This window comes from Macaca thibetana, chromosome 15 (genome assembly GCF_024542745.1).
Source record: "Macaca thibetana thibetana isolate TM-01 chromosome 15, ASM2454274v1, whole genome shotgun sequence".
NCBI lineage: Eukaryota > Metazoa > Chordata > Mammalia > Primates > Cercopithecidae > Macaca > Macaca thibetana.
This window is the reverse complement of record NC_065592.1, coordinates 53,666,840-53,694,808: the sequence shown is the minus strand read 5'-3', so window position 1 is coordinate 53,694,808 and position 27,969 is coordinate 53,666,840. Positions and strand designations below refer to the sequence as shown.

At 36.9% G+C, this 27,969-nt stretch overlaps 1 protein-coding gene across 4 annotated transcripts in view; it reads left to right on the top strand.

Moving 5' to 3' along the window:
* Window positions 1–27,969, top strand: part of IFT74 (intraflagellar transport 74) — a 129,612-nt gene that overhangs the window by 71,512 nt on the left and 30,131 nt on the right. For all 4 annotated transcript variants that reach the window (XM_050761718.1, XM_050761717.1, XM_050761719.1 and 1 more), the window contains exons 11-13: window positions 2,542–2,685; window positions 4,264–4,304; window positions 15,083–15,162. In XM_050761718.1, coding sequence (XP_050617675.1) covers window positions 2,542–2,685; window positions 4,264–4,304; window positions 15,083–15,162 — 265 coding nt within the window. The remainder of the gene's footprint in view (window positions 1–2,541; window positions 2,686–4,263; window positions 4,305–15,082; window positions 15,163–27,969) is intronic.

Below are 27,969 nucleotides of genomic sequence, written 5' to 3'. Positions count from 1 at the left end.
CAAATTAGGATAACATAAGTCACTAATTCTATTTAACTTTTGCCAGATTTCTTTCTTTTTAAAAAAATTTTTTTTGAGACAGAGTCTTGCTCCGTTGCCCAGGCTAGAGTGCAGTGACACGATCTTGGCTCACTGCAACTTCTGCCTCCTGAGTTCAAACAATTCTCCTGTCTCAGCCTCCTGAGTAGCTGGGATTACAGCGTGCATCACCATGCCCGGCTAATTTTTGTATTTTTATTAGAGATGGGGTTTCACCATGTTGGCCAGGCTGGTCTTGAACTCCTGACCTCGTGATCCACCCACTTCAGCCTCCCAAAGTGCTGAGATTACAGGCGTGAGCCACCATGCCCAGCCCAGATTTCTTTTATTTATTTATTTAGGACTTGTTCTTCAAGAAAATATGTGTCAGATAGTGGTCAATCAACTAGTATTTATTGAATATGTTCACTACTGTACAACGTATTAGGTCATACTTATTCAGTTCACGAGAATGGAAAAAAATCAGGTGAAGAATTAACATGAGCTTAAGTCTTCCAGAACAGTTTTATCAAGATGCAATTCAAACAAGTCTATAGGATCGTTAGGCAAAAAGGAGAAGAGACTATGAAAAAGGATAGCATAAAATATCTGCATTTCCTCTATATGTATTTTTTAGCATGCCTTTATCTTATCTGATGCCTAATCTATTACTTGAACTGTATATATAATCCATTGCTTATGGACTTTGAAAAATTCTCGTCTACTCTTTCCTTTTTTGGAGGTTCCTTCTTTCATACTTTTAAAAGGGAAGAGGTCGGCCGGGCGTGGTGGCTCACACCTGTAATCCCAGCACTTTGGGAGGCTGAGGTGGGCGGATCACGAGGTCAGGAGTTTTGAGACTACCCTGGCCAACGTGATGAAACCCTATCTCTTCTAAAAATACACAAAAAGTTAGCTGGGCGTGGTGGTAGGCGCCTGTAGTCCCAGCTACTTGGGAGGCTGAGGCAGGAGAATGGCGTGAACCCGGGAGATGGAGCTTGCATTGAGCTGAGATCGCACCACTGCACTCCAGCCTGGGTGACTGAGCAAGACTCCGTCTCAAATATAAATAAATAAATAAATAAATATTAGCTGGGTGTGGTGGCGGGCACCTGTAATCCCAGCTACTTGGGAGGCTGAGGCAGGAGAATCGCTTGAAACTGGGAGGCGAAGGTTGCAGTGAGCCAAGATCGCACCACTGCTCCCCAGCCTGGGTGAAAGAGTGAAACTCCGTCTCAAAAAAGAAAAAAAAAAAAGAGAGAGAGAGAAGAGGTCTTGCCTCTTAAGAATTTTGTTTTGTTCATGCTGTAGGTCTGTTTTCAAATGTCACTGTTAACTCTTATGTCTTTGTTAACTTTGAAAAGTTATTTACGTTTCAGGTCCTTAGTTTTCTCATCTGTAAAATGGAGATGATAGTACTATCTTGTAGAGTATCACTTTGGATAGTAGAGATAACATATAAATAACATGCAGCATAGTGCCTGGCACGGAACAGATGCTCAGTAAACAAGAGTTTCAAATGTCGTTTTAATCATCACCACCACCATTCCTAGCTTTTTTTTTTTTTTTTAATCTAATAACATTTTTGTCACGTCCTTATTTTTTTCTTTGTGAAAGGTAGGATAGTGGTGAGTACACAATAACTGTCATTTCATGTGTTAATTTCCTAGTGCTGCTGTAATAGAATATCACAAACTGGGTGGCTTAAAACAAACAAATTTTCTCACAGTTCCAGAGCCTGAAAGTCTGAAATCAAGGTGTCAGCAGAGCCATGCTTCCTCTGAGACTCTAGAAAGAATCTTGCTCTGCCTCCTCCTAGCTTCTGGTAGTATCCATTAGCCCTTGATGTTGCTTGACTTGCAGCTGCATCACCTCAGTCTTTGCCTGAGTCATACCATGGTATTCTCCCTGTGTGTTTCTGTTGCGTTTGTACTCTTCTTATTAAGTGCACTATCATATTGCATTAGGGCCCACCCCTAATGACCTTAACTTGACTAAATATGCAAAGAGCCTATTTTCAAATAAAGGTCAAATTGACAGGTGTATGTCGTTAAGACTCCAGCTTACCTTTTGAGCAGACACAATTCAACTCACAAAATTGTGGAAAAATATATGTTATGACCTATTTAGGGAAAAATATCTTCTCTCCAAAGATCACTTCTGTGGACTTTGAATCAGACATTGTGTTTAAAGTTGCACATATGTTTTGACATTGTCTTTATCCTCCCGTTGGTAGAGTTGTCCTATATTTATTCAGGTCTTATATGTAGAAAATAAAATAAACTAAGGCTATCAACTTCTTGTGAATCTTAGATTGAAAATAGCTTATTAAAATATACAGGATTTATTTTTATTCTTCCAGTTTAGGAATGTGCTTTGTAGCATTATTGAGTACTAATGATATTTGTTGTCTGTATTTAAAGATGCTGGTAGTTTACCCCCTATTCTTATTACCCGAAACCTATTTGATGATAATTATTGATAAAATACAAATTAAAAATTTCCCTTCTTATTTTCCTTTAGGAAATAGCTCACTCCCAGGTGAAACAGGAGGCTGTATTGCTGCATGAAAAGCTTTATGAGTTGGAGTCCCATCGAGATCAAATGATTGCAGAAGACAAAAGCATAGGATCTCCAATGGAAGAGAGAGAGAAATTACTTAAGCAGGTGGGCAAAAGAAACATACTTATTTTAAGATGTCTGGTTTTGTATTGATTTGTTTTATTTAAGGGATATTAATGCAACCAAAAGCTAGTAAGTGTATTGTCTAAAAATAGTTTATGTGAAGAAATGACTTTTTAATCTAGATTTTCTTCTTTTTTTTTTTTTTTTTTTTTTTTTGATATAGGGTCTCGCTCTGTAACCCAGGCCGGAGCACAGTGGTGCAATCATAGCTCACTGTAGCCCTGATCTGCTGGGCTCAAGCGATCCTCCACCTCAGCCTCCTGAGTAGCTGGGACTACAGGCATGTGCCAACACACTAATTTTTTATTTTTATTTTTTTGTAGTGATGGGGTTTTACTATGTTGCCTAGGCTGGTCTCAAGCTCCTGGCCTCAAGCAATCCTCCAATTTCAGTCTCTCCAAGTGTTGGGATTATAGGCACCCAGTCTAGATTTTCTTAAGTATTTCATACTGTCGTAGGTGAAGCTAACTTTTCCTTATTAGGAATACTTGAAACTCTTCTTTATTGGTCATTAAATATTTAGATAATCTTTTGGAAGATATGTTTCCTTTTTGTTTTGGGCCTTGTATTTAGAAAATGGAGTATCCCAAGGCTAATGACTTTTTGTGGTTGTTATTATCAGTGCCTCCATGAAGAGAATGGAATTAAAATGTCCTGTGAAATTATCGTATGTCCTAAAGTCATGACACATGTAACATATATTTAGTAGCTTTCTTACTACCCCAAGGGTAGATATAGTTTAGCTCCAAATTATAATTAGCATGTTGTTTATCGTGACACACCCTAACTATAAGGGCCTTAGGAGAACTTCATCTATATTTGGGCACAGCTCCAGTCAGGGACTCCCTTGCCCCTAGACTTAGATCAAGCCCATTGCATTTAGAAGAAATTTAGGTATCAATTCAGGGACTATTTAATTATTAGAATCATTCCAGAAGGGTATTAATTCTAGAACCTGTGTAGTTCCTTGGAAATAAATCACTGAAGGATGGGGAGGAGTGATCTTGAGGTACACGTACCACATAAAATATAGAATAGCTACTTAAATTTCAATTTCAGATAAGCAATGAATAATCTTTCAGACACATATATCTATATAGAAAAATTATTCATTGCTTATGAATGATACGAATAATCCAAATATTACATGGTATATATATCCCCTCAAAGATAATCACTACTTATCTGAAATTCAAATTTAACTGGACTTGCTCAATCTAGCAAAACCCTACCTGTGGGAAAGTGAGGGAGACTCTCAGAAATCCTAGTTGTTTATATCAACTTATCCAGGCCTGAAGATGTGCTAACCTGATGGTGCCTGGGGGGTAGCTATGAGTATATCAGTTACTACACTTACTTTGAGGAAAAAGGATGGAATCTGTGAATGGTTCCTTGGTGCTGTTCCCTTTAACTTCAAAGGTTGAAGTCTAAAAAATAGATTTCAAGAAGGAGACTAGATTTGACACTTTAGTACAATGCACTCTAGAAGGAAATTGTCTTTAAGATAGCCTTACAATGAGTTATTTTTTTAAATACTACTTTCTTTTTATGCCTTTGTAGGTTAAAGATGATAATCAGGAAATAGCCAGCATGGAAAGACAGTAAGTACCTTTATACTAGGACATTTTACATCCATTTCTCACTTTAAAAATTACATTCTAAAGGTACAGGAGTGGCTTTCATTCTTTCAATTTTTCTTATAGCTTTAAATATTTCTTTGAGTGTTTAAGAGCCATTGCATAGTATAATTGTTTTTTATAAATATCTTTATTAAGATATACTTTATACCATATAATAGACATATTTAAAGTAAACAATTTAAAGCTTTTTAGTATATTCACAGAAGTGTGCAGCCATCACCTAAATCACCTTTATTTTTCAATTTTTATTTATTTTTATCTTTTTGAGACCAGGTCTCACTCTGCTGCCCGGACTGGAGTGCAAGTGGCATGATAATAGCTCATTGCAACCTCAAACTCCTGGGCTCAAACTTCCCAAGGAGCTAGGGCTACAGGCACATGCCACCATATCTGGCTAATTTATTTTTATTTTTAGTAGAGTCAAGATGTTACTATGTTGCCCAGGCTAGTCTCCAGCTCCTGGCTTCAAGCGATCTTCCCATCTCAGCTTCCCAAAGAGCTGAAATTACAGCTGTGAGCCAGTGTGCCAGGCCCCCAGTCAACTTTAGAACTATTCAGTCAGCCCAATAAAACCCTACACCCTTTAACCATCACCTCCCTTATGCCTCTCCCAGCTCTAGCCATGCCTATTCTGGACATTTCATACAAATGGAATCATTCAATATGTGCTTCTGTGTGGCAGGATGCTTTCACTTAACACAGTGAGCCTTGCTTTCTTGAAGATCAGCTGACTATCAGTATTTGGCTTTATTTCAGGGTTCTCTATTCTGTTCCAAGGCTCATAGATGAGCCTTGAAAACTAAGACTAATGGAATATTATTTGGAAATAGAAATTAATACAATACTAATACATGCTCAGTATTTTATTAATTTTTATTAATACTGATACATGCTTAGTATTTTATTAATTTTTATTTCCAAATAGTATTCCATTGCATGGATATACCATATTCTGTTTATTCATTTATAAATTGATGGATGTATGTGCTGTTACCATTTTTTTATTGTTATGAATCATGCTCCTATGAACATCCATGTACAAGTTTTTGTGTGGACATATGTTTTCACTTCTCTTGTATATATACCTAGGAGTGGAATTGCTGACTCATGACTATGTTTAGCTTTTTGAAGAACTGCCAGACTGTTTTTCAAAACAACTTTACCATTTTACATTTCATTTATTTCTATTTGAATATATTTATTTAAAGTTTGTAAAACAATCATTTTACCACCAGTCACCAGAAAGCATACCAATTGTTTTAACTTTCTTTCTTTTCTTTTTTCTTTTGAGACAGAGTCCCAGTTTGTTGCCCAGGCTGGAATGCAGTGGTGCAATCTTGGCTCACTGCAGCCTCCACATCCTGGGTTCAAGGGATTCTCATGCCTCAGCCTCCCGAGTAGCTGGGACTACAGGCACGTGGCACCGTACTCGGCTAAGATTGTTTTAATTTTAATCAACTAAGTTGTAAACTAATAAGTAGTCAACAATGACGAAATTGCCTTTTAATGTTTCTCATATTCTATTGTAATGTTTTTGTCACTGATTACAACTTATGAAATTAAATTTTGGAATCACAGTCTCTAATATGAGCTGAATTGAAGCCCATGTTAAGTCTTGCAGTACTGGCTAAGGTACTAAGAAAGTAATGTTTTTTTTTCTGTTAATTTGTAACTTTAAGCAAATTTCTATATTATTATGGCTAAGAGAAGATTTTTTTTAGGAACGTTTAAAGCAGCTTTATTTTATCTTTTTTATTTCAATAGTTTTTGGGGAGCAGGTGGTATTTGGTTACATGGATAAGTTCTTTAGCAGTGATTTCTGAGAGTTTGATGCATCCATTACCCAAGCAGTGTCCACTCTACCCACTGTGTAGTCTTTTATCCCTCACCCACCTCTCACTCTTCCCACCAAGTCCCCAAAGTTCATTGTATCATTCTTATGCCTTTGTGTCCTCATAGCTTAGCTGCCACTTATTTATTTATTTATTTATTTATTGAGACAGAGTCTCACTCTGTCGCCCAGGCTGGAGTGCAGTGGTGCCGTCTCGGCTCACCGCAAGCTCCACCTCCCGGGTTCACGCCATTCTCCTGCCTCAGCCTCCCAAGTAGCTGGGACTACAGGTGCCCGCCACCATGCCTGGCTATTTTTTTGTATTTTTAGTAGAAACAGGGTTTCACCACATTAGCCAGGATGGTCTCAATCTCCTGACCTCATGATCCACTCGCCTCTGCCTCCCAAAGTGCTGGGATTACAGGCATGAGCCACCGTGCCTGGCCGCTTAGCTCCCACTTATAAATGAGAACATACGATGTTTGGTTTTCCATTCCTGAGTTTCTTCACTTAGAATAACTGTCTCCAACTCCATCTCGGTTGCTGTGAATGCCATTATTTTGATCCTTTTTATGGCTGAGTAGTATATATATGTATAAATATATATCTACACACACATATACATACCACATTTTCTTTATCCACTTGTTGATTATTGGCCTTTTGGCGGTTTCCCTTTTTTCCAGTTGCAAATTGTGCTGCTATCAACATGCATGTGCAAGTGTCTTTTCGTATAATGACTTCTATTTCCTCTGCATAGATACCTAGTAGTGGGATTGCTGGATCAAATGGTAGATCTACTTTTAGTTCTTTAAGGAATCGCCATAGTGTTTTCCATAGTGGTTGTACTACTTTATATTTCCACAAGCAGTGTAAACGTGTTCCTTTTTTACCACATCCACTCCAACATCTATTTTTGTTAAATTTTTAAATTGTGGCCATTCTTGCAGGAGTAAGCTGGTATTGCGTTGTGGTTTTGATTTGCATTTCCCTGATAATTAATGATGTTGAGCATTTTTTCATATGATTGTTGACCATTTGTATATCTTCTTTGGAGAGTCGTCTATTCATGTCTTTAGCTCACTTTTCACTTTTTTATGGTTTTTTTTTCTTGCTGATTTGTTTGAGTTTGTTGTAGATTCTGGATATTATTCCTTTGTCAGATGCATAGTTCATGAATGTTTTCTTCCACTCTGTGGGTTGTCTATTAACTCTGCTGATTATTTCTTTTGTTGGTGCAGAAGTTTTTTAGTTTAATTAAGTCCCATCTATTTATCTTTGTTTTTGTTGCATTTGCTTTTAGGTTCTTTCAGTGTTTGCCTATGCCGATGTCTAGAAGAGTTTTTCTTTTTTTTTTTTTTTTTTTTTTTTTTTTTTTGAGACCGAGTCTCGCTCTGTAGCCCAGGCTGGAGTGCAGTGGCCGGATCTCAGCTCACTGCAAGCTCCGCCTCCCGGGTTCACGCCATTCTCCGGCCTCAGCCTCCCGAGTAGCTGGGACTACAGGCGCTGCCACCTCGCCCGGCTATTTTTTGTATTTCTTAGTAGAGACGGGGTTTCACCGTGTTAGCCAGGATGGTCTCGATTCCTGACCCCGTGATCCGCCCATCTCGGCCTCCCAAAGTGCGATTACATGAGCCACCGCGTCTAGAAGAGTTTTTCTGATGTTATCTTCTAGAATTTTTACCGTTTCAGGTCTTAGATTTAAGTTTCTGATCCACCTTGAGTTGATTTTTATATAAGGTGAGAGATGAGGATCCAGTTTCATTCTCCTACTTGTGGCTTGCCAGTTATCCCAGCACCATTTGTTGAAGAGGGTATCCTTTCCTCACTTTATGTTTTTGTTTGCTTTTTCGAAGATCAACTGACTGTCAGTATTTGGCTTTGTTTCTGGGTTCTCTGTTCTGTGCGATTGGTCCATGTACCTATTTTTATGCCAATACAATACTGTTTTGGTGACCTTATAGTCCTTATAGTGTAGTTTGAAGTTGGGTAATGTGATGTCTCCAGGTTTGTTCTTTTTGCTTAGTCTTGCTTTGGCTGTGCAGGCTCACTTTTGGTTCCATGTGAATTTTAGGATTGTTTCTTTTCTAGTTCTGTGCCAAGAATGATGATGGTAAAATGGGAATTGCATTGAACTTGTAGATTGCTTTTGGCAGTATGGTCATTTTCACAATATGGCCATCAAGACAAGACAAGACAGGACAGGACAGGACAGGACAAAGACAAAGACAAGACTTAGGAATATGCCTAACCCAAAAGGTGAAAGACCCAAAAGGTGAAAGACCCCTCTCTTCAAGGAAATCCATGTGTATGGAATATGTTTCTATTTGTTTGTGTCATCTGTGATTTCTTTCAGCATTGTTCTGTAGTTTTCCTTGTAGAGGTCTTTCACCTTTTGGGTTAGGCATATTCCTAAGTATTGTGTTGTGTTGTATTTTATTTTATTTTATTTTATTTTATTTTATTTTCACAGCTGTTGTGAAAGGAGTTGAGTTCTTGACTTCTTTTTTTTTCTTTTTTTTCTTTTTTTCTTTTTTGATACAGAGTCTTGCTCTGTTGCCCAGGCTGGAGTGTAATGGTGCAGTCTTGGCTCACTGCAACCTCTGCCTCCCAGGTTCAAGCGATTCTCCTGCCTCAGCCTGCCGAGTAGCTGTGACTACAGGTGCTTCCCACCACTCCCAGCTACTTTTTTGTATTTTTAGTAAAGACGGGGTTTCACCTTGTTAGCCAGGATGGTCTCGGCCTTCTGACCTTGTGATCCACCCACCTTGGCCTCCCAAAGTGCTGAGATTACAGGCGTGAGCCACCGCGCCCAATCGAGTTCTTTATTTCTTTGTCAGCTTTGTTGCTGTTGGTATATAGCAGTGATACTGATTTGTGTACATTGATTTTGTGTCCTGAAACTTTACTGAATTTATTTATAAAATCTAGGAGTTTTCTGGATGAGTCTTTTGGGTTTCCTAGTTATATGATCATATCATTAGCAAACAGTGACAGTTTGACTTCCTCTTTACTGATGTAGGTGCCCTTTATTCATTTCTTTTTTCTGATTGCTCTAGCTAGGACTTCTAGTCCTGTGTTGAATAGAAGTGGTGAGAGTGGGCATCCTTGTCTTGTTGCAGTTCTCAGGGGGAATGCTTTCAACTTTTCCCTGTTCAGTATAATGTTGGCTGTGGGTTTGTCATAGATAGTTTTTATTACCTTAAGATATGTAATCATAAAAGGATGCTGGATTTTGTCAAATGCTTTTTCTGCATCTATTGAGATGATTGTATGAGTTTTGTTTTTAATTCTGTTTAATTGGTATATCACATTTATTGACTTGTATATGTTTAAGCATCCCTGCATCTCTGCTATAAAACCCATTTGATCATAGTGAATCTTTTTCATATGCTGCTGGATTTGGTTAGCTAATTTTTTTTGAGGATTTTTGCCTCTAAATTCATCAGGAATATTGGTCCATAGTGTTTTTTTTTGTTTGTTTGTTATGTTCATTCCTGGTTTTGGTATTAGGGTGATACTGGCTTCATAGAATGATTTAGGGAAGATTCCCTCTTTCTCTATCTTTTGGAATAGTTTCAGTAAGATCAGCAGCAGAAGCTGCCATATCCCCCTTGGAACATAACTTCCTTGGTCTGAAACCACCCTCTCCATCACCCACATTGGCCACAGCCAGCCCCATCCAAGGAGAGTCTGAGCTGAGACACGCCTAACTCTGCCCTCACCTGGTGTTCTTTCTCTACCCTGCTTGTAGCCAAAGACAAAAGACATAAACTTGTGGTATAGGTCTATGGCCCCACCAATCACCTGAGAAACCCAAATATTTGTTCAGGTCACCTTAGGGCAAGCTTGTGTCCCCCCATACTACTGCATCTGATGCCCTCTTGAAAGTGCCACCTCCTAGCTAGAGGCCAACCAACACAAACCATTACAGCAATTCATAACAGAACAATCCTCCAAGGGAAGGAGAAAACAACAGCTAATTCCACTGTCTATAACATCCACACTAACCAGAGGCCCTGAGTCTGTTCACATGACAGTTTTACTGCCAGCATAACCAGCATTCAGGAAAACCAGTGCACTAAACAAAACTACAACCAAGAACTCTCACAGAATCCACTTCACTCTTCAGCTACCTCCACCAGAGCAGGTGCTGGTATCCACGGTTGAGACCCTAAAGACAGATCACTTCACAGGACTCTTTGCAGACCCTTCCCAGTACAAGCCCAGAGCCCGGTAGCTCTGGTGGGTGGCTAGACCCAGAACAGCAATAATAATCACCGCATCTGGCTCTCAGGAAGCCCCATCTCTAGGGGAAGGGAGAGAGAGAGCACCACATCAAGGGATCACTTCATGGGACAAACGAATCTGAACAGCAACCCTTGAGTCCCAGATCTTTCTTCTGTCATAGTCTACCCAAATGAGAAGGAATCAGTAAAACAATTCTGGTAATATGACAAAACAAGGTTCTGTAACATCTCCAGAAGATCACACTAGCACCAGCAATGGATCCAAACCAAGAAGAAATCTGTGAATTGACAGATAAAGAATTCAGAAGATCAGTTATTAAGTTACTCAAGGAGCCAGCAGAGAAAGGTGAAAGCCAACTTAAAGAAATTCAAAATATAGGATATGCATGAAAAAAATATCCAGAGAAATATGTAGCATAAATAAAAAAAAAATCACAACTGCTGGACATGAGAGACACACTTAGAGAAATGCAAAATACAATGGAAAGTTTCAACAATAGAATCAAACAAGTAGAAGAAAGAACTTCAGAGCTCTAAGACAAGGCTTTCAAAATAACGCAATCCATCAAAGACAAAAAAAGTACTAAAAAAAAAAAAGCACAAAGCCTCCAAAAAGTTTGAGATTCTGTTAAATGGTCAAACCTAAGAATAATTGGTGTTCCTGAGGAAGAAGACAAATCTGTAAGTCTGGAAAATGTATTTGAGGGAATAATCAAGGAAAACTTCCCTGGCTTTGCTAGAGATGTAGATATCCAAATACAAGAATGTCGCAGCTGAGCGTGGTGGCTCACACCTGTAATCCCAGCGCTTTGGGAGGCCGAGGCGAGCAGAACATGAGGTCAGGAGTTCAAGACCAGGCTGGCCAATAAGGTAAAACCCTGTCTCTACTAAAAATACAAAAATTTGCTGGGCATGGTGGTGTGCACCTGTAGTCCCAGCTACTTGGGAGGCTAAGGCAGAAAAATCACTTGAACCTGGGAGGCAGAGGTTGCAATGAGCTAAGATTGCGCCACTGCATTCCATCCTGGGCAACAGAGCAAGACTCCATCTACAAAAAAAAAAAAAAGGAAAGAAAGAATTTCAAAGAATACACCTGGGAAATGCATCACAAAAAGGTAATCACCTAGGCATAGTCATAAGGTTATCTGAAGTCAAGACAAAGGAAAGAATCTTAAGAGCTAGGAGGCAAAAGCATCAGGTAACCTATAAAGGAAAACCTATCAGATCAATAGCATATTTCTTAGCAGAAACCCTACAAGCTAGAAGGAATTGGGGTCTACCTTTAGACTCCTTAAACGAAATAATTATCAGCCAAGAATTTTGTATCCACTGAAACTAAGCTTCATAAATGAAGCAAAGATAAAGTCATTTTCAGACAAATGCTGAGAGAATTCACCACTACCAAGGCAGCACTACAAGAACAGTTAAAGGGAATTCTAAATCTTGAAACAAAACCTCAAAATACACCAAAGTAGAAACTCCTTAAATCATAAATCTCACAAGGCCTATAAAACAACACAATGGAAATGAAAAACCAAGGTATTCAGGCAATAACTATCACAGTGAACAGAACAGTACCACATATCTCAATACTAACGTTGAATGTAAATAGCCCAAATGCTCCACTTAAAAGATACAGAATAGTGGAATGGATAAGAATTCACCAACCAAGTATCTCCCATCTTCAGGAGACTCACCTAATACATAAAGTCTCATGTAAACTTAAGGTAAAAGGGTGGAAAAAGATATTCCATGCAAAAGCAAGTAGGAGTAGCTATTCTTATATTAGACAAAACAGACTTCAACAACAATTGAAAAAGACAAAGAGGGACAGTATGTAATGATAAAAGGACTAATCGAACAGGAAAATTCACAATACTAAATCTATATGCACCTAACACTAGAGCTCCTAAATGTAAAAAATAATTACCACTAGACCTAACAAATGAGATAGATGGCAATACAATAATAGTGGGGAACTTCAATACTCCATTGACAGCACTAGACAGGTCATCAAGACAGAAAGTCAGCAAAGAAACAATGGATTTAAACTATACCCTAAAACAAATAAATGGACTTAGCAGATATTTATAGACCCTTCTACCCAACAACTGCAGAATATACATTCTGTTCATCAGCACATGGGACATTCTCCAAGACAGACCATATGATAGGCCACACAAAATAAGTCTCAAAATTTAAGAAAATCAAAATTATATCGAAGTATTCTCAGACCACAATGGAATAAAATTGGAAATCAACTCCAGAAGGAACCGTAAAAACCATGCAGATACATGGAAATTAAACAATTTGCTCCTGAATGATTTTTTAGGTCAACAATGAAATCAAGACGGAAGTTTAAAAATTCTTTGAACTGAACAATAGTAGTGACACAACCTAGCAAAACCTCTGGGATACAGCAAAAGCAGTGCTAGGAGGAACATTCAGAGCATTAAGTGCCTACATCAAAAAGTCTGAAAGAACACAAATAGACAATCTAACGTCATACCTCAAGGAACTAGAGAAACAAGCACAAACCAAACCCAAACCCACCAAAAGAAAAGAAATAACAAACATCAGAGCAGAACTAAATTGAATTGAAACAAAAAATATGAAAGATAAATGAAGTAAAAAGCTGTTTCTTTGAAAAGATAAGCAAAATTAATAGACCAATAGCAAGATTAATCAAGAAAAGAAGAGAAAAGATCCAAATAAGCTCAATTAGAAACAAAACGGGAGATACTACAACCAATACCACAGAAATACAAAAGACCGTTCAAACTTATAATGAGCATCTTTACATGCACAAACTAGAAAACTTAGAGGAGATGGGTAGATTCCTGGAGAAATATACAATCCTCCTGGATTAAAGTAGGAAGAAATAGAAACTCTGAACAGACCATTAACAAGCAGTGAGATTGAAATGGTAAAAAAAAAAAAAAAAAAAAAAAAAAAACCAACATAAAGTCCAGGACCAGATGGAGCCACAGCTGAATTCTATCAGACTTTCAAAGAATTGGTACTATTTTACATTTCTTTGTAATGTAATATGAGCAGCATATGAGCAGTATGTGAGGGTTCCAGTTTTTTTCACATGCTCACTTGTTATTACCTCTTTTTCTATTATAGCCATCCCTAATGGATGTGAAGCGGTGTCTTACTGTGGTTTTGATTTGTATTTGTTTGCTGGCTAATGATGTTGAGGTTCCTTTCATATGCTTATTGGCCATATTCTTTGGGGAAATGTTTAGTTCCTTTGCTCATTTTTTAAACTAGATTGTTTCATTACTGAGTTGTAACATTTCTTTATATATGCTAGATAGAGGTCTCATCAGATACATGATTTGTAAAAATTTTCCCTTGTTCTATGAATTATCTTTTCATTTTCTTGGTGTCCTTGGAAGCATAAAAGTTTCCAATTTTGAATATGTCCAGTTTTTCTATTTTTCTTTTGTTGCTCTTGCTTTTAGTGTCATATCTAAGAAACCAATGCCAAATCCAAGGCCATGAAGACTATGTCTATGTTTTCTTCTAAGAGTTTGGTAATTTAGTTCTAACGTTTAGATCTTTGATCAATTTCAAGTTAATTCTGTGTATGATGTGAGGTAGGAGTCCAATTTTATTCCTTAGCTTCTACATATGTACTTTTCCCAGCACCATTTATTGAAAATACTCTTCTTTCATCATTTAATTACCTTAGCACCCTTGCCAAAAATCAGTTGACTATAGATATGTGTTCTTATTTCTGGACTCACAATTTTAGTTCATTGATATATATGTCTATCCCTATGCCTATACCACATTGTTTTTGTTATGGTAGCTTTATAGTAAGTATAACTGCTTTATGTTAAAACAACCCATATAATCTTCTGCCAGTGATAGGTTTTCCCTTATTTTCTCATTTTTGAGACTAATTTTCCAACTTAATTTGGCTTGTAGAAACCTACAAAAAGAATATTGTTAAATATTTTTCATTTTCTTAATACTGCAAATCAAACTCAAAGGAGAGTTGGGAAGGGGTGTACTGTTTAAGTCAGGCAACCTGATGTTCTCAGAATATACTTAGGCTCCAAATATGAATCATTAAAAAAGATCTAGGCTGGGTGTGGTGTCTCACACCTGTAATCCCAGCACTTTGGGAGGCTGAGGCAGGTGGATCACAAGGTCAAGAGATCGAGACCATCATGGCCAGCATGGTGAAACCCTGTCTCTACCCCATCTCTACTAAAAATACAAAAATTAGCTGGGCATGGAGGCGCGTGCCTGTAGGCCCAGCTATTCGGGAGGCTGAGGCAGGAGAATCGCTTGATCCCAGGAGGCAGAGGTTGCAGTGAGCCGAGATCACACCACTGCACTCTAGCCTGGTGGCAGAGCGAGACCCCGTCTCAAAGAAAAAAAAAAAAAAGATCTAGACAAGATTCTTCCTCTCTAAATTTATAGTATTGTCCTCATAATAGGATATGCTATTTTTCTATATTTATGCAACTTGGAAAAGATATCCTAATGTCATAATCAATTATAGTATTGTCCTTAGAATAAGACATATTATTTTTAGATATTGTTTATGCAACTTGGAAAAGACATCTAACCTCCCCATCAGGTGTTTTTATTGAATGTCTACATTTCCTTCATAAATTCATTAAAAATATTTTCAACAGGTTAACAGATATAAAAGAAAAGATAAATCAGTTTAATGAAGAAATTAGACAACTTGATATGGATTTAGAGGAACACCAAGGTAATGCTTCTGGTATTTTTATAATGTAGATTAACAGATGTTTAGCAGTATTGATATAGTATTATCAATGTCTCAGAGACTGTTTAACTACCTGGGATGTATTATTTAATTCTCTATGATATTGCTAACTTTAACTACTAAAATGCATACTATATGAGTAATATTAAAGCAGTGATTTAAACTGACCACTTACGAGTTAAAATGATTGCATAAAATTTATTTATCTTTGCCAAGCAGTTTTGTTTTTACAAAAACAGAAGTGAAATGTTTAAAGTTGTTATACTTCCTCCTAACTTATACTTCCTTCCTAGTAATAGTCAACAGTTTACTGTAAACAAAATAGTCGGCTGGGTGCAGTGGCTCACGCCTGTAATCCCAGCTCTTTGGGAGGCTGAGGTGGGCGGATCATCTGAGGCCGGGAGTTCGAGACCAGCCTGACCAACATGGAGAAACCTCGTCTCTACTAAAAATACAAAATTTAGCTGGGTGTGGTGGTGCAGGCCTGTAATCCCAGCTACTCAGGAAGGCTGAGGCAGGAGAATTGCTTGAACCTGGGAGGCGGAGGTTGCGGTGAGTCGAGATCGCACCACGGCACTCCAGCCTGACAACAAGAGTGAAACTCGGTCTCAATAAATAAATAATTAATTAATAATAATACAGTCAACTATTAATGGCAGTAACTGGTAGCATTAGAGGGGATGAAAATCAAATCACAAATACCACACAAATAATCCAGACAGAATTAATTAATTAATAATAATATAGTCAACTATTAATGGCCGTAACTGGTAGCATTAGAGGGGATGAAAATCAAATCACAAATACCATACAAATAATCCAGACAGAGTTAATTCCCCACCCAGGCCTAGTAATGAAGTAGCAAGTAGTAAAGAAGTAGCAACTTTATCCTCCCCAACTTTCCCCAGGAGTGGAATTTGAAGAACCAATGCAGACACCAGAACACCTGAGGGAGCTTGGGGTTTGACTATGTAGAAATACTGTGGTGGGAGTTTGGGTGTGGGGGCTACATTTTTATATATGGTTAAAGGAGGAGGTTGAGCATCAATTTCCTAACAAGCTTCTCCCTAATAAGAAAGATAAAAGTAGATTCCCCATAGCATTTTAATCATAGTTTAAATGAAAACCAGTTAATATGCTCTTGGATTATCAAGAATTGACTGTATATTCTTATGAGTTAGGTATGTTATAAACAGTGTGCACATGTACATGTATTCTTGTTATGGCTAAGGAAACATTCATAGCAGTGCCGTGGCTCAATCACAGCTCACTGCAACCTCAGACTTTTGGGTTCAAGTGATCCTCCTGTCTCAGCCTCCTGAGTAGCTGGGAATACATAACGTCTGCCACTACATCCAGCTAAGTTTTAAATTTTTAGTAGAGATGAGGTCTCGCTATATTGCCCAGGCTGGTCTCAAACTCCTGAGCTCAAGCGATCCTCACACCTCAGCCTCCCAAGGTGCTGGGATTACAGGCGTGAGCCAGCACATCTGGCTGTCTATTCCTAAATTAATTTTTAACTTCAATTTTTATGTTTTTTATACTTTTTCTTGATTTATGAATAGCATTAGCCACTACTGATTAATTACTTACCTGGCTAAGCACTTTTTAGTCTTGCAAGAATTTTTTAAAGCCTCGTTAACCTATTTTTTACATAATGAGGCTCAGAGAAGTTATATAATTTAGTCAAATTCCTCCAGCTAGTAAAGAGTTAATTCTATTTTTAAACCAAGGTCTCTCTGACCCCAAGCCTTTAGTTCTATTGCCTAAGCTTCAACTTGACTTTCTGATATGAAGTGCCATATTGCAAATTTAAAATATTCTTATAAAATACTTACACAGTTGAATTTACACATGGCTACTACTAGCTTTCAATAAGGTATCTAAAGGCAGACAGACTTGAAAATAAGTCCCAGTATTAGGTAAATAAACTTGCCCAAGCTTCAGTTTTCTCATCTGCAAAATTAATATAATGATCCTATGTTACTGAGATTTATGATTGCTAAATGGCATACCAGGTGAGGTAGGCTAACAATACATTGTTAAGACTAGAGTCATGTCATTTTCTTTTTTAAAACATTTATTTATTTTCATTGACAAATAAAAATCATATATATTTATTGTGTATAGTATGTCTTGAAATATGTATGCATTGTGGAATGCCTAAATTGGGCTAATTACCATATGCATTACTTCACATACTTATTTTTGGTAGTGAGAACGTTCAAAATTCACTCTCTTAACAATCTTGAAGAATATACTGTTACTGTTAACCATAATCACCATGTTGTACCATAGATCTCTTACCTAAGAGATATATTCCTCCTACCCAAACACAATTTTGCATTTTTTAATCATGTTATTTTCTTTATTAAATCATTTCATTGCTTTTGATTTATGTAGATCTAGTTTCTAGGTTTTCTATATTAATATGTTCAAAACCATTCTGAGAAATCTGATAATGTTCTTGATTTTAGATGCTTATAGGACACATTCTAAAGAATTTTCCTTTTCCTAAGTCTAAATTTCTAACATTTAATTTCTTTCCACTAAAATAATGCATTTTGGGGGTAATAATTTATTATTAATTGTTAGTTTTAAGACAAATAGAAGGCTTTTAATTTTTACTTCTATTTTCCTTTTTATTTTCTAACCTTTGTTCTTTTTTATTAATGTGGAAAAATAATCTATAATGCAGTGTAACAGTGGCATTTATAATGTATATGAATCTATGTAATATGTAATTATATGCATTTATGTTATGTACATATATGTTTATGCATTTGTTTTTTGTTCTGCTACACTGTGGTCATCCTAGATTATTGATACATTAGTACAGGAGGTTTTTGTTATAAGATTACTTGTTATAAGATTACTTGTCAGTTCAAGATCTCGTTATTTCTTGCCTGAACAAGTTAGCAATAGCCTCCCTAACTGGTCTCCTCACTTCCAGTCTTGCCTCCTCTCAGATTCTTCCCCGACATATGCTGTCAGAGTGATGTATATAAAATGTTATTCTGTGTCATTGTGCTGCTTAACACTGGTTCCCCATGATATACAGCATAAAATGTAAGAATTCTTGCATGTCATTCTAGTCCGTCTGTGATATGGCCTGTGCGCATCGTCAACCTCCTCTCCCACCCCTCATCTCTATCCTTAAATTCTAATAATAATCTGCTTGTAGTACCCTATGTCTCACACCTTTGCCATATATCAAACTGTTTCATGCCCCAATGTTTTGCTCTTACTATTTGTTCCTTTTTTTTTTTTTTTTTTTTGAGACGGGGTCTCACTCTGTCGCCCAGGCTAGAGTGCAGTAGTGCGATCTTGGCTCACTGCAACTTCCTCCTGGGTTCAAGCAATTCTCCTACCCCAGCCTCCTCAGTATCTAGGATTATAGGCACATGCCACCATACCTGGCTAATTTTTGTATTTTTAGTAGAGACGGGGTTTCACCATGTTGGCCAGGCTGGCTGGTCTTGAATTCCTGACCTTGTGATCCGCCCACCTCGGCCTCGGCCTCCCAAAGTGTCTCTCTTTTTTTTTTTTTCCTAACAGAGCCTCGCTCTTGCCCAGACTGGAGTGCAGTGATGCAGTCATGGCTCTTTGCAGCCTTGACCTCCCGGAATCAAATTATTCTCCCACCTCAGCCTCCTGAATGTGGGACTACAGGCAAGCTCCACCCTGCCTGACTTTTATTATTATTATTACTGTTTTTAGAGACAGGGTCTCATGTTGCCAAGGCAGGTCTCAAACTCTTAGGCTCACGTGAACCTCCTGCCTTAGCCTCCCAAGTGCTGAGATTATAGTTGTGAGCCACCATGTCCAGCCCCTTGTCTTGAGGGTTCTTTCCCCTGTTTTTTACCTGACCAAATTCTCATCCTTTAAGATATAGCTCAGGTATCCATTTATCCAGCATAACTTTGTTTTCCTTCCCTGATTTGTTTCTAGGCTATGCTAAGTGAGCGAACTTTCTCCATGTTTTCAGAGCACACTATGTATAAACATATCACTGGATTGACCACATAATATTACAGTTATCTATTTATGTGTTTGTCTTCCCTCTTTGGCTAAGTCCTCAAGGACAGGGACTGTGTCTTACGTACTTTGGTAACCTCTTTCATCAACACAATGTGTGGGAAAATACATACTCATCAGATGTTTGTGAAATGAACTAAATCACATTTTAGCAGAAAAAGAATTTCAGAATGAACTAAAGGTAAAAATTGAGCTCTACCTACTTCTTTGGCTCTCTAGTTTTATGATGTAGGTATGCATTGTTCCCCAGAGACAGCTTGACTGCAAAGGCTTTATGACTTTCCAGAGGATTCCTACCTTGGATTATGTTTTCCAGTAAAGTGGTGGATACTTATTTATATGGACATTCTTACCCTGACTCACAATTATAGATGCTGTGTTCGTTAGGATAGCAATAGTAATCAAATTACGTTGTCTGTCTAGTTCATCCTTAGTTCTGCCCCCTGGCTTTATTCCCTCTTTGGCTCATTTTATTCATTTCTTAGATGCCATCTGGCGGCTTCTGTGAACAGCATCTGTGTATAATCCAACCAGACCACCTTTTGCCTTGTAGGGTTTCTGGTTAGGAAAGCACATAAACCATAAATGATGTTATCTGGCTTAAGTAACGCAATCTTTCAGTTTTCAAGTAAACTTTAAAATATTTATATAATTCATTCTAAATTCAAAGATCCTTAGAAACTGAATTAGGTACAGTTGTGTTCTCTGCTAGGTATTAATGCTGACCTTGTCATCTTACAACTTTCTCAAGTATATCACATTTATTCATTTTGGTAAGTCCTTAATGTTATAATTTTCCAAAAGCTACATTGAATAATTGTGTCTCAAAATTAACTAAATAAAATCAGTTAACAGTTATTGGGCTACTTTATGAAAATCTTTATGGTCCATATGATGCTGAGTTTTTTTTTGTTTTTTGTTTTTTGTTTTTTTTTTTTTTTTGAGACGGAGTCTCGCTCTGCCGCCCAGGCTGGAGTGCAGTGGCCAGATCTCGGCTCACTGCAAGCTCCACATCCCGGGTTCACGCCATTCTCCTGCCTCAGCCTCCCGAGTATCTGGGACTACAGGCGCCCGCCACCTCGCCCGGCTAGTTTTTTGTATTTTTTAGTAGAGAGGGGGTTTCACCGTGTCAGCCAGGATGGTCTCGATCTCCTGACCTCATGATCCGCCCGTCTCGGCCTCCCAAAGTGCTGGGATTACAGGCTTGAGCCACCGCGCCCGGCCAGATGCTGAGTTTTAAAAAATTTTCCCTAAATTAGTAATTTTAAAGGTTCTGATTAATTTGTTTTAAATGATGATTTTTATGTATGAATCTGGTTTGTTTTTAATGTGAAAAATTCAAGCAGTATAAAATGTATGAACATAAAGTAAAAAGTCATCTCCTTTCTCCTCACACTCATACAAGTCTTCAGAGGTCATTATGGTTTACAGTGTGATGTTTAGCCTTTTAGACTTTTTTTCTGTGGCAGTGTGGAATAAAGCAAAGAAAATACTTAGACGTTTGACCAATAACACACTTGAGCCCACTCTTAGACTTTTGACCAATTCTAGAAGGACTTCTTTGCTGTCAAATTGTTCCTTGGTCTTATAAGTGATTTTTAAAAATAAAATAATCTCATAATAGAAATTTTTTTATAATTAGATATTATTATATTTTTAAAACTACTAGGAGACTTGATTCTGTGATATTAAATATTTGCTAGGCAGCACCCATATAGTGTTTCTTTATTGATAGATCAGGTAATTTTGTTATAATGGTTCCAAATTTATTTGGGTTTAAATGTGTACACTGTTTGGCTGGGCGCAGTGGCTCATGCCTCTAATCCCAGCACTTTGGGAGACCGAGACGGGTGGATCACCTGAGGTCAGGAGTTTAAGACCAGCCTGACCAACATGGCAAAACCCTATCTCTACTGAAAATACAAAAATATTAGCTGGGCCTGGTGGCACATGCCTGTAATCTTAGCTACTTGGGAGGCTGAGGCAGGAGAATTGCTTGAACGCGAGAGGTGGAGATTGCATTGAGCCAAGGTCATGCCACTGTACTCCAGCCTGGGTGATAGAGCAAGACTCCGTCTCGAAGAAAAAAAAAGGGGGTACACTGTTCTATATTTTAGCAGGGAAGGAATTTGTGTGTGTGTGCGCTAACTAGAAGCAATGAGAAAAAGCTCTAATGAAAGTCATATGGTCAGAATTTGGCTACAAGCTCTACATCATTAGTAAGGTGGAGTGTTATTGGCAGGTGTCATGCTACTTTCCAAAAAACCTGAACCCATCCTGATTTCTCCTTTCTCAGTTGAAGTGCCAACAATTTCATGTTTGCTTAATTTTTGCTTTCTAAAATATGGGTTCTGTACAAGCAAGGGAAAGTAATAGAAAAAGTATTGTTCTTCTGAGTAAAGCAGAACATACCAAGTGGACAAGAGCAGCTTATATTTTCACTCAACATTGGATACTATTCTAAATAAGGATTTTTTATCCTCAAGGCTTACTTCTAACATATAGCCAAGTAATTTTTTTTTTTTTAAATAGAGATGAATCTTGCTGTGTTGGCCAGGCTAGAGTGCAGTGACTATTTACAGGCATGATCATAGCTCACTGTGGCCTCGAACTCCTGGGCCCAGGCAGTCCTCCTGCCTCAGCCTTCCAAGTAGCCAGGACTACAGGCTCATGTTACTGTGCCCAGCTTGTTTTTGTTAAGGAATCTGTTAAGAAATTCTTTTATTCTTACTACAAATTAATACTTGAGAGTTTATATCTTACATTGAAGTCCTTCAGAGTAAATGGTGTCTTCATCTACTTAGCTGAAATCAGGCCCTTACTTTACTCTTTTTTCTTTTTTCTTTTTTTTAATGAGATGGGGTCTTTCTGTCACCCCAGCTGGAGTACAGTGGTGTGACATCATAGCTCACTGCAGCCTCAAACTCCTGGGCTCAAGTGATCCTCTCACCTTAGCTAAATAAAATATATAAATTAAAATAAAATAAAGTAAAATAAACTCCTGAGTAGCTAGGAGTACAGGTGCATGCCACCATGCCCAGCTAATTGTTAAAAACTTTTTTTTTTGTAGAGACAGGGCTTTGCTCTGTTGCCCAGGCTGATCTCAACGTGCTTGGCTCTAGCAGTCCTTCTGCCTTGGCCTCCCAAAGTGTTGGGATTACAGGTGTGAGCCACTGTGCCTGGTGTTTTACTCTTTACTAGTGTATTCCCTTACATTAAATAAATTCTATAAAGAACAGCATTACTATTATAAGACATGTCAAAGTCTGTCACAAATCACAAAAAGGTGATCAGTTTTCTATGCAAAAATACTGAGCCTTTTGAAATCAGGATAGCTCTCAGCTTTACCCAATACTGGCTTAGATTTAGACTTTCTCAACTCTGCTAGGTCAGTTACCAGTTGTCCATCTGCTTTCAGCTTCCAAAATGTTATTGCTATTTTCTCCTATTTCTATATGCTGGGGGTTTATACCTTTAAAAATTCTTTTTACTATAGTTTTAGTGGGGTTTGGGGAAGGATCAAAATTAGATGTGCATGTTCAACCTGCCATTCATACCAATAAATGACAATTGTAAACCTTACTTACCTAGAATTTCTGAGAGTTTAAGCACCTTGAAGGTACATCATTTTCCTGATTTTTAAAAAAAATTTTTGTGTGTGTTTGCCTTAAATGACCATCCTCATGCTTTCATTAACTGGGCAATTAGCCTCAGCTTATATGAGGTCATCCTTTCCAGCTTTAAAAAAAATGTCCTGGCCAGGCACAGTGGCTCACACCTGTAATCCCAGCACTTTGGGAGGCCGAGGTGGGTGGATCACGAGGTCAGGAGTTCAAGACCAGCCTGACCAACATGGTGAAACCCCATCTCTACTAAAAATACAAAAATTAGCTGAGCGTGGTGGCATGCACCTGTAATCCGAGCTACTCAGGAGGCTGAGGCAGGAGAATGGCATGAACCTGGGGGGCAGAGGTTGCAGTGAGCCAAGATCACACCACTGCACTGTAGCCTGGGCGACAGAGCAAGACTCCATCTCAAAAAAAAAAAAAAAAAGGAAAAAAAGTCCTTAAACTACTAAAATTATTTTGAAGATTCAGATTAGCTAATTTTTTAAAATTGTAATTTTAAATATGAATCTGACATGTATTTAACATGAAAAATGCAAGCAGTGGAAAAGTATATAAAGTAAAACGTCATCTCCTTTCTCCTCATCCAAGTCTTCAGAGAAATCATGGTTTACGGTTTGATGTTTAGGCTTTTAGACTTTTTAAATACATTTACAAACATATTTTTAAATGGACTAATACTAATATACAATTCTTCTGAGCCTGAGTCTTTTCATTTAACTGTATAATATACATTCTTCCCTGTGAGGATATATACTTCATTCTGGGAAATGGTATAGCATAGTGGTCAATGTTAGGGCTCTAAAGTCAGACTTAAGAATGGTTCTTGGTCCAGGTGTGGTGGCTCATGCCTTTAATCCTAGCACTTTGGGAGGGGGTGGATTGCTTGAGCTCAGAAGTTCGAGATCAGCCTAGGCAACAGGGTGAAAACCTGTCTCTACAAAAAAATACGAAAATTAGCTAGGCGTGGTGATGTTTGCTTGGCTTGTAGTCCCAGCTACTTGTAGTCCCAGCTTTTAGCTAAGGCAGGAGGATTACTTGAACCTGGGAGGTCGAGGCCGCAGTGAGCCAAAATCACTCCAGCCGAAATCACACCACTGCACTCCAGCCTGGATAACAAAGTGAGACCGTGTCTCAAAAAAAAAAAAAACAGAGAGAGAAGAAAAAAAGGTGCCTGGTACACATATTAAGCACTTCTGACAACCATTAGCTACCCCCATGATTGTTGTTACATAGGATTCATTGTATCCACATTGATATTTAGGCTGTTTATAACTTTTTACTCCCAAGAACAGTGCTACTGTAGTACATTCATGTTTATTAACTCGTCTATTTATTTCTACAGAATAAATTTCTAGAAGTGAAATTTTGAATAGAATATTATTTATATTTACAACTGGTTTGCAAATTTCTTCCCAAAAAAGCTTATATTATGTTATACAACTAAAAGCAGTGTGTGAAAGTGGTTCCTCACCAATGCTAGCTATACAATTTTTAGTTTTTGTCAGTCAAGATAATGTACACATCACTGACAGTTCCAAAGTTTTGACTGTTAGGCCTGAATTTGTAGTACTACTATGATCCACAAGATGGGGCTAATTTTCTGAGCATCTATTAATATATACACAGTAGGATTAATAAATAGAGTTAACAAAGTACAGTCACTGTCACATGTCTCTCCAGGAGGGATTATTGGGCATTATTACTCACCAAAAATGATTAATTTCCAGATTCAAGTATTTTCCCAAATGTGGAGTTGATTGTAAAACCAAATATGTGATTATTAATATACCATAGTACATACAAATAACTAGTTGCTACAATGTGGTAAATACATCATAATAGAAATATACACAAAGTGCTATAAGAATATTGAATTACTGTCCTAAAATCTGAATGAATTCATGGTAACTTTCTGCATAATTTATATGTGTCATTCAAAAGTAGTAAAATAACAAAATATAATACTTTGGTTTGTCTGTAGTATACTTTTTCATACCCAGAGTTTTAAAGCTTAGGTTAGGACCATTTTTTCTTTAGTTATGGAAGGTAAAATAAAAAATGTTAAAGACAATAATTCTATTTATTTATGTATTTATTGTTTATTTATTTTTTGAGACGGAGTTTCTGTCTTGTTGCCCAGGCTGGAGTGCAATGGCGCGATCTTGACTCACCACAATCTCCACCTCCCAGGTTCAAACAGTTCTCCTACCTCAGCCTCCCAAGTAGCTGGGATTACAGGCATGCACCACCATGCCCGGCTAATTTTTTGTGTTTTTAGTAGAGACGGGTTTCTCCATGTTGGTCAGGCTGGTCTTGAACTCCTGACCTCAGGTGATCTGCCCGCCTTGACTGCCCAAAGTGTTGGGATTACAGGTGTGAGCCACCATGCCCCGTCAGAATAATTTTATTTAAAAGCATGTGTCCTGTTGCTGGAATGCCTGGATTCAAATTCAGGCTGTGCTGTTTGATCTTGGACATGCTATTTATGCTATTTAATCTTATTTTATCTTAGTTTTTTTCTTTAAAATGGAGGTAATTACAGTACCTACCTCTTAGGGTTATTGTGAAAATTAGATTAGATAATTAAAAAAGCTTAATTATTAATAGTCTCCTGTTGGCTGGAAGCCTTACCAATAACATAAATAGTAAATATATAAACACAAAACACATTCATAATAGCAATCAATTTAAAATATACTCATAAATATTAATTAGTGACTTATTAATGCTGTTAATTTATAAAAGGAAAATTGAATAACTTTACCGCAGTTATTTTCCCAAAGCATACATTAGAAAGTATTTTCCCATCAGTATTTCCTTCAGGATGTACAAAATTTATTGAATTTCGAAGTGGTTTATCTTCTGGTATCTGGTATTTCAAATGGCATCTATCCATTGCTATTCTGTGGTTTTCCAACATATATCTGCTGAAGAAGAATGAATTATTTTTGTTCAATCTAGAAATTGTTTAAACTATACTTTGAATCTTTCATTAAAATGGTGGTATTATGACTACACCAGGATCATCGTCACCATCTGAAACTTGTTAGAAATGCAAATTCAGTACCCCAGACTTATTGAATTTGAAACCCTAAGGAGAGGGCCCAGCAATTTGTGTTTCAGTAAGTCCTCCTTGTGATTCTGATTCATGTTAAAGTTTGATAACCACTACTTTTGAAAATGATTAAGGACCTTATGTTTAGTATATGCCAACTACTGCCAATTATACTATATGATTTTTTTTTTTTTTTTTTTTTTTTTGAGACGGAGTCTGGCTCTGTTGCCCAGGCTGGAGTGCAGTGGCTGGATCTCAGCTCACTGCAAGCCCCGCCTCCCGGGTTCACGCCATTCTCCTGCCTCAGCCTCCCGAGTAGCTGGGAGTACAGGCGCCCGCCACCTCGCCCGGCTAATTTTTTTTTGTATTTTAGTAGAGATGGGGTTTCACCGTGTTAGCCAGGATGGTCTCGATCTCCTGACCTCGTGATCCGCCCGTCTCGGCCTCCCAAAGTGCTGGGATTACAGGCTTGAGCCACCGCGCCCGGCCCTATACTATATGATTTTATATACAGTACTCTGTTGGAACAAACTTCTACATAGTCCTTTTGTTTTACATAATTAGATAATTAATAAAAATTATACAATTTATACAATATATAAAAATCACAATTACAGTTTTTAAAGTGCCTCCTGTCTTTAGAAATAATTATCTGACCTTGTTTTCATAGCTGTAAGGAAACTTTTCTGCCCAAATTTAAAATACAGATGACCCTGGCCGGGCACAGTGGCTCATGCCTATAATCCCAGCACTTTGGGAGGCCGAGGCTGGCAGATCAGAGGTCAGGAGATCAAGACCATCCTGGCTAACATGGTGAAACCCCGTCTCTACTAAAAGTACAAAAAATTAGCTGGGTGTGTTGGTGGGCGCCTAGAGTCCCAACTGCTCGGGAGCCTGAGGCAGGAGAATGGTGTGAACCTGGGAGGCGGAGCTTGCAGTGAGCCAAAATCATGCCACTGCACTCCATCCTGGGCGACAGAGCCAGACTCTGTCTCAAAAAAAACCAAAAAAATTGCATAATATATATATTAAATATATATTAACTATATATTTATATATTAAATACATATTTATATGTAAATATGTTTATATAATATATATTAATATATAACATTTTAATATATTTATATTAATTTTATATTTATATTTATATATATTATATTTTATATTATATATTTTATGTTTTTATAAAATATATATAAAATATGTTTATATATGTTTATATATACATATATTTTATGTGTTTATATACATATATGTAATATATATATATATGTAAATATATGTTTATATATGTATTATATATGTACATATATATATATGTATATGTACATATATGTAAATATATATTATTTATATAACATATATTTACATATATGTGTATTATATATTACATATATATATATTTTATGTATTATATATAATATATATATAAAATATGTTTATATAAAATATATATAATAATATATATTATATATATATATATATATTTTATCATATACATATATAAATATATAATATTTAATATATATTAATATATTAATATATAAATAATATATAAATACCATATATTATTATATATTTATTTATTAATATGTAATTAATGTATAATATATATATTAATAAATAAATATATAATATATAGATTTATAAATATATATATTTATATTATACAGAAATATATTTTATACATTATTAATATATAAATATAATTATACATAAAATATATGTTATATATTATGCTTATATATAATATATTATATATTATATATAAATATATTTTATATAATATATATTAATATTTATTAAATATATATTAAAATAAGATATATAATATATTTTTATTATATATTATATATATATAGAGAGAGAGAGTTGACCCTTCAAGACAGCGTTGGGATTAGGGGTGCTGAGTGTACCATGCAGTCAAAAATCCATGTATAGCTTTTGATCCATAAAAAATTATTAATAGTCTACTGTTGGCTGAAAGCCTTACCAATAACGTGAACAGTTAACACATATTTTGTATGTATTATATACTGTATTCTTACAATAAAGTAAGCTAGA